The sequence below is a fragment of the Tachyglossus aculeatus genome, unplaced genomic scaffold, assembly GCF_015852505.1.
Source record: "Tachyglossus aculeatus isolate mTacAcu1 unplaced genomic scaffold, mTacAcu1.pri scaffold_194_arrow_ctg1, whole genome shotgun sequence".
Classification (NCBI taxonomy): Eukaryota; Metazoa; Chordata; class Mammalia; order Monotremata; family Tachyglossidae; genus Tachyglossus; species Tachyglossus aculeatus.
This window is the reverse complement of record NW_024044910.1, coordinates 96,656-110,349: the sequence shown is the minus strand read 5'-3', so window position 1 is coordinate 110,349 and position 13,694 is coordinate 96,656. Positions and strand designations below refer to the sequence as shown.

The 13,694-nt window shown below is 40.8% G+C and overlaps 1 protein-coding gene across 1 annotated transcript in view; it reads right to left on the bottom strand.

Moving 5' to 3' along the window:
• The window catches only part of LOC119923409 (cilia- and flagella-associated protein 65-like), a gene marked incomplete at its 3' end in the record, with an annotated part of 198,524 nt that overhangs the window by 134,946 nt on the left and 49,884 nt on the right, over positions 1-13,694 (bottom strand). Inside the window, exons 8-9 of the mRNA XM_038742808.1 lie at positions 13,320-13,542; positions 2,614-2,879 (exon numbers count right to left, since the gene is read on the bottom strand). Coding sequence (XP_038598736.1) covers positions 2,614-2,879; positions 13,320-13,542 — 489 coding nt within the window. The remainder of the gene's footprint in view (positions 1-2,613; positions 2,880-13,319; positions 13,543-13,694) is intronic.

The window sequence follows — 13,694 nt, the reverse complement described above, 5'->3', positions numbered from 1 at the left end:
ATCTGGAAAATGGGGATTAAAACTGTGAGCCCCCTGGGGGACAACCTGATCACCTTGTAACTTCCCCAGCGCTTAGAACAGTGCTTTGCACATAGTGAGCGCTTAATAAATGCCATCATTATTAATTTTATTATAAGCCAGGCTGCTTCTCCAAACCTAACCCTAAACCTAAGCCTAGGCCTAGCCCTTAACTTAATCCTAATTCATTTAATCAATCAATCGTATTTATTGAGTGCTTACGGTGTGCAGAGCACTTCAATCGTATTTATTGAGTGCTTACTGTGTGCAGAGCACTTTAATCGTATTTATTGAGTGCTTAAGGCTAGGCCTAGCCCTTAACTTAATCCTAATTCATTTAATCAATCAATCGTATTTATTGAGTGCTTACTGTGTGCAGAGCACTTCAATCATATTTATTGAATGCTTACTGTGTGCAGAGCACTTTAATCGTATTTATTGAGTGCTTAAGGCTAGGCCTAGCCCTTAACTTAATCCTAATTCATTTAATCAATCAATCGTATTTATTGAGTGCTTACTGTGTGCCGAGCACTTCAATCATATTTATTGAGTGCTTACTGTGTGCAGAGCACTTTAATCGTATTTATTGAGTGCTTAAGGCTAGGCCTAGCCCTTAACTTAATCCTAATTCATTTAATCAATCAATCGTATTTATTGAGCGCTTACGGTGTGCAGAGCACTTCAATCGTATTTATTGAGTGCTTACTGTGTGCACAGCACTGTACTAAGCCCTTGGGAAGTACAGATCAGATCCAGAATGGACCACGGAATGGTTCCTGCGGACCACCCCCCGACCCAGCCGGAAAACATAAAACCCGAACCCTGTTGGGTAGGGACCGTCTCTATATGTTGCCAACTTGGACTTCCCAAGCGCTTAGTACAGTGCTCTGCACACAGTAAGCACTCAATAAATACGATTGATGATGATGATGATGATGATGACGTAAGCAGGGGGATGTTGGCATCTCTGAGTGGGGGGGGGCGGGACCCAGGAGTTCTTCTAGCCTGTGAGCCCACTGTTGGGTAGGGACTGTCTCTAGATGTTGCCAACTTGGACTTCCCAAGAGCTTAGTACAGTGCTCCGCACACAGTAAGCGCTCAATAAATATGACTGATTAATTGATTGATGGGCCCCCACTGATCCAAGACCACGAGGACGGGGAGACGTAAGCAGGGGGATGTTGGCATCTCTGAGGGGGGTGGGCAGGACCCAGGAGTTCTTCTAGCCTGTGAGCCCACTGTTGGGTAGGGACCGTCTCTCTATGTTGCCAACTTGGACTTCCCAAGCGCTTAGTCCAGTGCTCTGCACACAGGAAGCGCTCAATAAATACGATTGAATGATTGATTGATGGGCCCCCGCTGATCCAAGACCACGAGGACGGGGAGATGTAAGCAGGGTGTTCTAGTGGTTAGGATTCGGCGCTCTCACCGCCACGGCTCAGGTTCAATTCCCGGTCAGGGAAGTCAATTTTAACTTATTTCCCCTTCCTTCCTCTCCCCCTCATCCCCCTCTCCATCCCCCCATCTTACCTCCTTCCCTTCCCCACAGCACCTGGATATATGTATATATGTTTGTACATATTTATTACTCTATTTATTTATTTTACTTGTACATATCTATTCTATTTATTTTCTTTTGTTAATATGTTTGGTTTTGTTGTCTGCCTCCCCCTTCTAGACTGTGAGCCCGCTGTTGGGTAGGGACCGTCTCTAGATGTTGCCAACTTGGACTTCCCAAGCGCTTAGTACAGTGCTCTGCACACAGTAAGTGCTCAATAAATATGACTGACTGATTGATTGATGGGCCCCCACTGATCCAAGACCACGAGGAGGGGGAGACGTAAGCAGAGAAGCAGCGTGGCTCATTGGAAAGAGCCCGGGCTTTGGAGTCAGAGGTCAGGGGTTCAAATCCCGACTCCGCCACTTGTCAGCTGGGTGACTCTGGGCAAGTCACTTCACTTCTCTGGGCCTCAGTGACCTCATCTGGAAAATGGGGATTAAGACTGTGAGCCCCAAGCGGGACAACCTCATCACCTTGTATCCTCCCCAGAGCTTAGAACAGTGCTTGGCACGTAGTAAGTGCTTAACAAATGCCATTATTATTATTATTATTATTATTATCTCTGAGGAGGGGGGCAGGACCCAGGTGTTCTTCTAGACTGTGAGCCCACTGTTGGGTAGGGACCGTCTCCATATGTTGCCAACTTGGACTTCCCAAGCGCTTAGTCCAGTGCTCCGCACACAGTAAGCGCTCAATAAATACGATTGAATGAATGAATAGGGACCGTCTCTAGATGTTGCCAACTTGGGCTTCCCAAGCGCTTAGTCCAGTGCTCCGCACACAGTAAGCGCTCAATAAATACGATTGAATGAATGAATAGGGACCGTCTCTAGATGTTGCCAACTTGGACTTCCCAAGCGCTTAGTCCAGTGCTCTGCACACAGTAAGCGCTCAATAAATACGATTGAATGAATGAATAGGGACCGTCTCTAGATGATGCCAACTTGGACTTCCCAATCGCTTAGTCCAGTGCTCCGCACACAGTAAGCGCTCAATAAATCCGATCGATTGATGGAGGCGGCGGTCCAGCCCACCTGGTGATGGACGAGGCAGGCCACCCTGCGGAAGTAGATGAGGGGCTGGGGGGGCCGGAAGGTGAGGCGCAGGGTCCGGCGCGATCTCCCGGGGAGGACCCCCCAAGGTCGGTCCAAGGTGAAGACCCCCCCGGGCCCCTCCAGCTCGAACTGGTAGTGGGCGGGCACCTCGGACCCGTTGTAGATGCCCAGGGGCTGGACGCGCTGGCCGCCCAGGCTCAGCCACTCGAAATTCACGCTGGAGCGCTCCAGGACCAGGGCGGGACCTGAGACGAGAGCAACCAAAATAATAATAATAATAATAATAATAATAATAATAATTGTGGCTTTTACTAAGCCCTTAGTCGCCGCCCCCAGCACTTATAATAATAATATTGTACAATAATACAATATATACAATACAACATATTATAATATAATAGCATTATAATAATAACTACGATTGACTAATAATAATGATGGCATTTATTGATAATGATCAGGATCATTTAGACTTTTAGTCTAGTTTAGTTTAGTCTTAGTCTTTTAGACTGTGAGCCCACTGTTGGGTAGGGACTGTCTCTATGTGATGCCAATTTGTACTTCCCAAGCGCTTAGTACAGTGCTCTGCACATAGTAAGCGCTCAATAAATACGATTGATGATTGATTGATTGATTGATTGATCAGGATGGCACTTGTTAAGCGCTTACTATGTGCAAAGCACGGTTCTAAGCGCTGGGGGGGGATACAAAGTGATCGGGTTGTCCCACGAAGCGCTTACTATGTACAAAGCAGCTATTGCTAAGCGCTTAGTCGCCGCCCCCAGCACTTATAATAATAATAATAATAATAATAATGGCATTTGTCCCACAAAGCGCTTACTATGTACAAACCAGGACCAGGCCAGGACCTGGGACGAGAGCAACCAAAATAATAGTAATAATAATAATAGTGGCTTTTGCTAAGCGCTTAGTCGCTGCCCCCAGCACTTATAATAATAATATTGTACAATAATACAATAATACGATATATACAATACAATATATTATTATAATATAATAATAAATATGATCGATTAATAATAATGATGGCATTTATTAATAATAATAATGATGGCATTTGTTAAGCGCTTACTATGTGCAAAGCACTGTTCTAAGCGCTGGGGGGGATGCAAAGTGATCAGGTTGTCCCACGAAGCGCTTGCTATGTACAAAGCAGCTACTGCTAAGCGCTTAGTCGCCGCCCCCGGCACTTATAATAATAATAATGATGGCATTTGTTAAGCGCTTGCTATGTGCAAAGCACGGTTCTAAGCGCTGGGGGGGCTACAAGGTGATCGGGTTGTCCAAAGAAGCGCTTACTATGTACAAAGCAGGACCAGGGCAGGACCCGAGACGAGAGGGACCAAAATAATAATAGGAATAATAATTGTGGCTTTGGCTAAGCGCTTAGTCGCCGCCCCCAGCACTTATAATAATAATACAATATATTGTACAATAATATATTGTACAATAATACAATATATTACTATAATATAATAATTATAATATTATCCTGATATAATAATGTTATCATAATATAATAATAATTATAATATTATTATAATAAATATGATTGTGCAATGATACAATATATACAATATATTATTATTATATAATAAATGCGATCGATTAATAATAAGGATGGCATTTATTAGTAATAATAATCATGATGGCATTTGTTAAGCGCTTACTATGTGCAAAGCACGGTTCTAAGCGCTGGGGAGGGATGCAAGGTGATCAGGTTGTCCCAAAAAGCGCTTACTACGTACAAACCAGGACCAGGGCAGTATCTGAGATGAGAGCAACCAAAATAATAATAATAATTGTGGCTTTGGCTAAGCGCTTAGTCGCCACCCCCAGCACTTATAATAATAATACAATATATTGTACAATAATATATTGTACAATAATACAATATATTACTATAATATATTGTACAATAATACAATATATTATTATAATATAATAATTATAATATTATCTTGATATAATAATGTTATTATCATAATATAATAATTATTATAATATTATCATAATAAATATGATTGTGCAATGATACAATATATACAATATATTATTATTATATAATAAATGCGATCGATTAATAATAAGGATGGCATTTATTAGTAATAATCATGATGGCATTTGTTAAGCGCTTGCTATGTGCAAAGCATGGCTCTAAGCGCTGGAGAGGGATGCAAGGTGATCAGGTTGTCCCAAAAAGCGCTTACTACGTACAAACCAGGACCAGGGCAGTATCTGAGATGAGAGCAACCAAAATAATAATAATAATAATTGTGGCTTTCGCTAAGCGCTTAGTCGCCGACCCCAGCACTTATAATAATAATACAATATATTGTACAATAATATATTGTACAATAATACGATATATTAGTATAATATATTGTACAATAATACAATATATTATTATAATATAATAATTATAATATTATCTTGATATGATAATGTTATCATAATATAATAATTATTATAATATTATCATAATAAATATGATTGTGCAATGATACAATATATACAATATATTATTATTATATAATAAATGTGATCGATTAATAATAAGGATGGCATTTATTAGTAATAATAATCATGATGGCATTTGTTAAGCGCTTACTATGTGCAAAGCACGGTTCTAAGCACTGGGGGGGATACAAGGTGATCAGGTTGTCCCACGAAGCGCTTACTACGTACAAACCAGGACCAGGGCAGGACCTGAGACGAGAGCAACCAAAATAATAATAATAATAACTGTGGCTTTTGCTAAGCGCTTAGTCGCCGCCCCCAGCACTTATAACAATAACACAATGTATTGTACAATAATACAATATATTATTATAATATAATAATAATACAATGATACAAATACAATATATGCAATACCATATATTATTATAATGTAATAAATACGATCGATTAATAATAAGGATGGCATTTATTAATAATAATAATCATGATGGCACTTGTTAAGTGCTTGCTATGTGCAAAGCACGGTTCTAAGCGCTGGGGAGGGATGCAAGGTGATCAGGTTGTCCCAAAAAGCGCTTACTACGTACAAACCAGGACCAGGGCAGTATCTGAGATGAGAGCAACCAAAATAATAATAATAATTGTGGCTTTGGCTAAGCGCTTAGTCGCCGCCCCCAGCACTTATAATAATAATACAATATATTGTACAATAATATATTGTACAATAATACAATATATACAATACAATATATATTATAATATAATAATAATGTAATGATAATAAAAAATACGATTGGTTAATAATAATGATGGCATTTATTAATAATAATAATAATAATGATGGTGTTTGTTAAGCGCTTACTATGTGCAAAGCACTGTTCTAAGCGCTCGGGGGATGCAAAGTGATCAGGTTGTCCCACGAAGCGCTTGCTATGTACAAAGCAGCTACTGCTAAGCGCTTAGTCGCCGCCGCCAGCACTTATAATAATAATAATAATGATGGCATTTGTTAAGCGCTTGCTATGTGCTAAGCACGGTTCTAAGCGCTGGGGGGGATACAAGGTGATCAGGTTGTCCCACGAAGCGCTTACTGTGTACAAAGCAGGACCAGGGCAGGACCCGAGACGAGAAGGACCAAAATAATAATAGGAATAATTGCGGCTTTTGCTAAGCGCTTAGTCGCTGCCCCCAGCACTTATAATAATAATACAATATATTGTACGATAATATTTTGTACAATAATACAATATATTATCATAATATAATTATTATATCGTAAAATAATAATTATTATATTATCATGATAAATATGATCGATTAATAATAATGATGGCATTTATTAATAATGATCATGATGGCATTTGTTAAGCGCTTGCTATGTGCTAAGCACGGTTCTAAGCGCTGGGGGGGATACAAGGTGATCAGGTTGTCCCACGAAGCGCTTACCATATACAAAGCAGGACCAGGGCAGGACCCGAGACGAGAGCGACCAAAATAATAATAGGAATAATAACTGTGGCTGTGGCTAAGCGCTTAGTCGCCGCCCCCAGCACTTATAATAATAATACAATATATTGTACAATAATACAATATATTATTATAATATAATAATAATATTATAATACTAAATACGATCGATTAATAATAATGATGGCATTTATTAATAATAATAATAATAATAATAATGGCGTTTGTTAAGCGCTTACTATGTGCAAAGCACGGTTCAAGGCGCTGGGGGGATACAAAGTGATCAGGTTGTCCCACGAAGCGCTTACTATGTACAAAGGAGTTATTGCTAAGCGCTTAGTTGCCACCCCCAGCACTTATAATAATAATAATGATGGCATTTATTAATAATAATAATAATAATAATGATGGCATTTGTTAAGCGCTTGCTATGTGCTAAGCACGGTTCTAAGCGCTGGGGGGGGGATACAAGGTGATCAGGTTGTCCCAAAAAGCGCTTACAACGTACAAACCAGGACCAGGGCAGTATCTGAGATGAGAGCAACCAAAATAATAATAATAATAATAATTGTGGCTTTGGCTAAGCGCTTAGTCGCCGCCCCCAGCACTTATAATAATAATACAATATATTGTATAATAATATATTGTACAATAATACAATATATACCATACAATATATTATTATAATATAATAATAATTATGATATAATAATAAATACAATCGATTAATAATAATGATGGCATTTTTTAATAATAATGATGATGGCATTTGTTAAGCGCTTACTATGTGCAAAGCACGGTTCTCAGCGCTGGGGGGATACAAGGTGATCAGGTTGTCCCACAAAGCGCTTACTTTGTACAAAGCAGCTTTTGCTAAGCGCCTAGTCGCCGCCCCCAGCACTTATAATAATAATAATGATGGCATTTATTGATAATGATAATAATAATAATAATGGCATTTGTTAAGCGCTTACTGTGTGCAAAGCACGGTTCTAAGCGCTGGGGGGGATACAAGGTGATCAGGTTGGCCCACGAAGCGCTTACTATATACAAAGCAGCTATTGCTAAGCGCTTAGTCGCTGCCCCCAGCACTTATAATAATAATAATGATGGCATTTGTTAAGCGCTTACTGTGTGCAAAGCACGGTTCTAAGCGCTGGGGGGGATACAAGGTGATCAGGTTGGCCCACGAAGCGCTTACTACGTACAAACCAGGACCGGGGTAGGACCTGAGACGAGAGCAACCAAAATAATCATAGGAATAATAACTGTGGCTGTGGCTAAGCGCTTTGTCGCTGCCCCCAGCACTTATAATAATAATACAATATATTGTACAATAATATTTTGTACAATAATACAATATATTATCATACTATAATAATGATTATAATATTATCATAATAAATATGTTCGATTAATAATAATGATGGCATTTATTAATAATGATCGTGATGGCATTTGTTAAGCACTTGCTATGTGCAAAGCACAGTTCTAAGCGCTGGGGAGGGATACAAGGTGATCAGGTTGGCCCAAAAAGCGCTTACTACGTACAAACCAGGACCAGGGCAGTATCTGAGATGAGAGCAACCAAAATAATAATAATAATAATAATAATAATAATAATAATAATTGTGGCTTTGGCTAAGCGCTTAGTCGCCGCCCCCAGCCCTTATAATAATAATACAATATATTGCACAATAATATATTGTACAATAATACAATACATTATTATAGTATAATAATAATTATATTATCATAATATAATATCATAATATAATAATTATAATATTATCACAATAAATATGATTGTGCAATGATACAATAATACAATATATACAGTTCAATATATTATTATAATATAATAAATACTATCGATTAATAATAATGATGGCATTTATTAATAATAATCATGATGGCACTTGTTAAGCGCTTGCTATGTGCAAAGCACGGTTCTAAGCGCTGGGGAGGGATACAAGGTGATCAGGTTGTCCCAAAAAGCGCTTACTACGTACAAACCAGGACCAGGGCAGGACCTGAGACGAGAGCAACCAAAATAATCATAGGAATAATAACTGTGGCTGTGGCTAAGCGCTTAGTCGCCGCCCCCAGCACTTATAATGATAATAAAATATATTGTACAATAATATTTTGTACAATAATACAATATATTACCATAATATAATAATGATTATAATATTATCATAATAAATATGATCGATTAATAATAATGATTGCATTTATTAATAATGATCGTGATGGCATTTGTTAAGCACTTGCTATGTGCAAAGCACGGTTCTAAGCGCTGGGGGGGATACAAGGTGATCAGGTTGGCCCACGAAGCGCTTACTATGTACAAACCAGGACCAGGGCAGGACCTGAGATGAGAGCAACCAAAATAATAATAGGAATAATAATTGTGGCTTTGGCTAAGCACTTAGTCGCCGCCCCCAGCACTTATAATGATAATACAATATATTGTACAATAATGTATTGTACAATAATACAATATATACCATACAATATATTATCATAATATAATAATAATTATAATATTATAGTAAAAAATAAGACCGATTAATAATTATGATGGCATTTATTAATAATAATAATGATGGGATTTGTTAAGTGCTTACTATGTGCAAAGCACGGTTCTAAGAACTGGGGGGATACAAGGTGATCAGGTTGTCCCACAAAGTGCTTACTATGTACAAAGCAGCTATTGCTAAGTGCTTAGTCGCCGCCCCAGCACTTATAATAATAATAACGGTGGCATTTAATAATAATAATAATAATGGCATTTGTTAAGCACTTACTATGTGCAAAGCACTGTTCTAAGCGCTGGGGGGATACAAGGTGATCAGGTTGTCCCACGCAGCGCTTACTATGTACAAAGCAGCTATTGCTAAGCGCTTAGTCGCCGCCCCCAGCACTTATGATAATAATAATAATAATGGCATTTATTAACAATAATAATAATAATAATGGCATTTGTCCCACGAAGCGCTTACTATGTACAAACCAGGACCAGGGCAGGACCTGGGACGAGAGCAACCAAAATAATAGTAGTAATAATAATTGTGGCTTTTGCTAAGCCTTTAGTCGCCGCCCCCAGCACTTATAATAACAATACAATATATTGTACAATAATACATTGTACAATAATACAATTTATACAATAAAATATATTATTCTAATTTAAAAGTAATATTACAATAATAAATACGATCGATTAATAATAATGATGGCATTTATTAATAATAATAATGATGGCATTTGTTAAGCGCTTACTGTGTGCAAAGCATGGTTCTAAGCGCTGGGGGGATACAAGGTGATCAGGTTGGCCCACGAAGCGCTTACTATGTACAAAGCAGCTTTTGCTAAGTGCTTAGTCGCCACCCCCAGCACTGATACTAATAATAATGATGGCATTTATTAATAATAATAATAATGATGGCATTTGTTAAGTGCTTACTATGTGCAAAGCACCGTTCTAAGCGCTGGGGGGAATACAAGGTGATCAGGTTGTCCCACGAAGCGCTTACTATGTACAAAGCAGCTTTTGCTAAGCGCTTAGTCCCGCCCCCAGCACTTATAATAATAATGATGATGGTATTTATTAATAATAATAATAATAATGATGGCATTTGTTAAGCGCTTACTATGTGCAAACCATGGTTCTAAGCGCTGGGGGGATGCAAAGTGATCAGGTTGTCCCACGCAGCGCTTACTATGTACAAAGCAGCTTTTGCTAAGCGCTTAGTCGCCGCCCCCAGCACTTATAATAATAATAATGATGGCATTTATTAATAATATTAATAATAATGATGGCATTTGTTAAGCGCTTACTATGAGCAAAGCACTGTTCTAAGCGCTGGGGGGATACAAAGTGATCAGGTTGTCGCACGGGGGGCTCACAGTCTTCATCCCCATTTGACAGATGAGGGAACTGAGGCCCAGAGAAGTGAAGTGACTTGCCCAAAGTCACACGGCTCTCTTCCTCCCTTCATAGCCCTACTGAGAGCTCACCTCCTCCAAGAGGCCTTCCCAGACTGAGCCCCCTTTTTCCTCTCCTCCTCCCCATCCCCCCGCCCTACCTCCTTCCCCTCCCCACAGCACCTGTATATATGTTTGTACAGATTTATCCCTCTATTTATTTGATTTGTACATATTTACTATTCTATTTATTTTGTTAATGCTGTGCATTTAGCTTTAATTCTATTTGTTCTGACGACTTGACACCTGTCCACATGTTTTGTTTTGTTGTCTGTCTCCCCCTTCTAGACTGTGAGCCCGCTGTTGGGTAGGGACCGTCTCTAGATGTTGCCGACTTGGAGTTCCCAAGCGCTTAGTACAGTGCTCTGCACACAGTAAGTGCTCAATAAATACGATTGAATGAATGACTGAATGACTGAATGTGAGCCCGCTGTTGGGTAGGGACTGTCTCTATGTGTTGCCGACTTGTACTTCCCAAGCGCTCAGTGCAGTGCTTTGCACACAGTAAGCGCTCAATAAATAGGACTTAAGGAACGGAGGAATGACTAAGTGCTGGCAACTCCGGAGTGGGGAGAGGAAGGAGCTGGAGGGAGGATGAGGGGATGGGTGAGGCCTGGGGGCGATGGGGCTGACAGGAACAGAAGAAGAAGCAGCGTGGCTCAGTGGAAAGAGCGTGGGCTTTGGAGTCGGAGGTCATGGGTTCAAATCCCGGCTCCACCAACTCTCAGCTGGGTGACTTTGGGCAAGTCACTTCACTTCTCTGGGCCTCAGTTACCTCATCTGTAAAACAGGGACTAAAAACTGTGAGCCCCCCGTGGGACAACCTGATCACCTTGTAACCTCCCCAGTGCTTAGAACGGTGCTTTGCACAGAGTAAGCGCTTAATAAATGCCATCATCATCATCATCATAATAATAATAATGATGGCATTTATTAAGCGCTTACTACGTGCAAAGCACCGTTCTAAGCGCTGGGGAGGTTACAAGGTGATCAGGTTAATGATGGCATTTATTAAGCGCTTACTACGTGCAAAGCACCGTTCTAAGCGCTGGGGAGGTTACAAGGTGATCAGGTTGTCCCACTTGGGACTCACAATCTTCATCCCCATTTTACAGATGAGGGAACTGAAGCCCAGAGAAGTGAACAGGCTTGCCCAAGGTCACACAGCTGACAGAGAACTACATCTTCTTCCAATATCATTCCTAAAATCAATGCGTTCATTAACTTGAGCCTCATCATCATCATCATCATCATCATCAGGGAGCGGTGAGAAGGATGCTGAACTGTATTCCCTCATTCAATTGTATTTATTGAGCGCTTACTGTGTGCAGAGCACTGGACTAAGCGCTTGGGATGGACAAGTTGGCAACATCTAGAGACGGTCCCTCGCTTAATAAATGCCATCATCATCATCATCATCATCAACAGGGAGCAGTGAGAAGGATGCTGAACTGTATTCCCTCATTCAATTGTATTTATTGAGCGCTTACTGTGTGCAGAGCACTGGACTAAGTGCTTGGGAAGTCCAAGTTGGCAACATCTAGAGACGGTCCCTCGCTTAATAAATGCCATCATCATCATCATCATCAACAGGGAGCGGTGAGAAGGATGCTGAACTGTATTCCCTCATTCAATTGTATTTATTGAGCGCTTACTGTGTGCAGAGCACTGGACTAAGCGCTTGGGAAGGACAAGTTGGCAACATCTAGAGACGGTCCCTTGCTTAATAAATGCCATCATCATCATCATAATAATAATAATGGCATTTATTAAGCGCTTACTATGTGCAAAGCACTGTTCTAAGCGCTGGGGAGGTTCCAAGGTGATCAGGTTGTCCCGCGTGGGGCTCACAGTCTTAATCCCCATTTTCCAGATGAGGGAACTGAGGCCCAGAGAAGTTAAGTGACTTGCCCAATAGAGTAATAAATCTGTACAAACATATATACATATATACAGGTGCTGTGGGGAAGGGAAGGAGGTAAGATGGGGGGGATAATAATAATAATAATAATAAAGGCATTTATTAAGCGCTTACTATGTGCAAAGCACTGTTCTAAGCACTGGGGAGGTTACAAGGTGATCGGGTTGTCCCACAGGGGGCTCACAGTCTTAATCCCCATTTTCCAGATGAGGGAACTGAGGCACAGAGAAGTTAAGTGACTTGCCCAATAAATGGAGTAATAAATCTGTACAAACATATATACATATATACAGGTGCTGTGGGGAAGGGAAGGAGGTAAGATGGGGGGGATAATAATAATAATAATAATAATAATAATAATAATAATAAAAAAGGCATTTATTAAGCGCTTACTATGTGCAAAGCACTGTTCTAAGCACTGGGGAGGTTACAAGGTGATCGGGTTGTCCCACAGGGGGCTCACAGTCTTAATCCCCATTTTCCAGATGAGGGAACTGAGGCCCAGGGAAGTCAAGTGACTTGCCCACAGTCACACAGCTGGCAAGTGGCATCATCATCAACGGGGAGCGGCGAGAAGGATGCTGAACTGTATTCCCTCATTCAATCGTATTTATTGAGCGCTTACTTTATGTGGAGCACTGGACTAAGCGCTTGGGAAGGACAAGTTGGCAACATCTAGAGACGGTCCCTACCCAACAGCGGGCTCACAGGCTAGAATTGAGTTGAATGAATGAATTGTTTGAATGATTCTGGGAATGAATGAATGGAATGAATGATTCTGGGAAGGTGTGGGGTTGGCGGAGGGGTGGAGGACTGGTACCTTTGCAGGAGCCCATCACCTTGAACGGAGTTTGGGAGACGTTGCCCGACAGAAGGATGGAGAAGGAGTCGACGCTGGTCTCTCCGACGGTCTGGGGCTGGAAGAGCAGGGGCAGCCACTGCTGCCCACCCGGGGGGACCACTCCGGTCGTTGTCGGGCAGGAGAACGCGGGGTCGGGTGGCGGGAGACCCCAGGACCGCTCGATCCGAAAATGGGCACTCACCTGCCGGAGAGACAAGGAGAAATGGACAGAGACGCAGAGACACGGAGAGATAGACACAGAGTGTGAGTGTGCGGGGGAGTGGGGTATATGTAATAAGAATAAGAACAGACAGAGAGAGAGAGAGAGACAGAGGCAGAGGCAGAGAGTGTGTG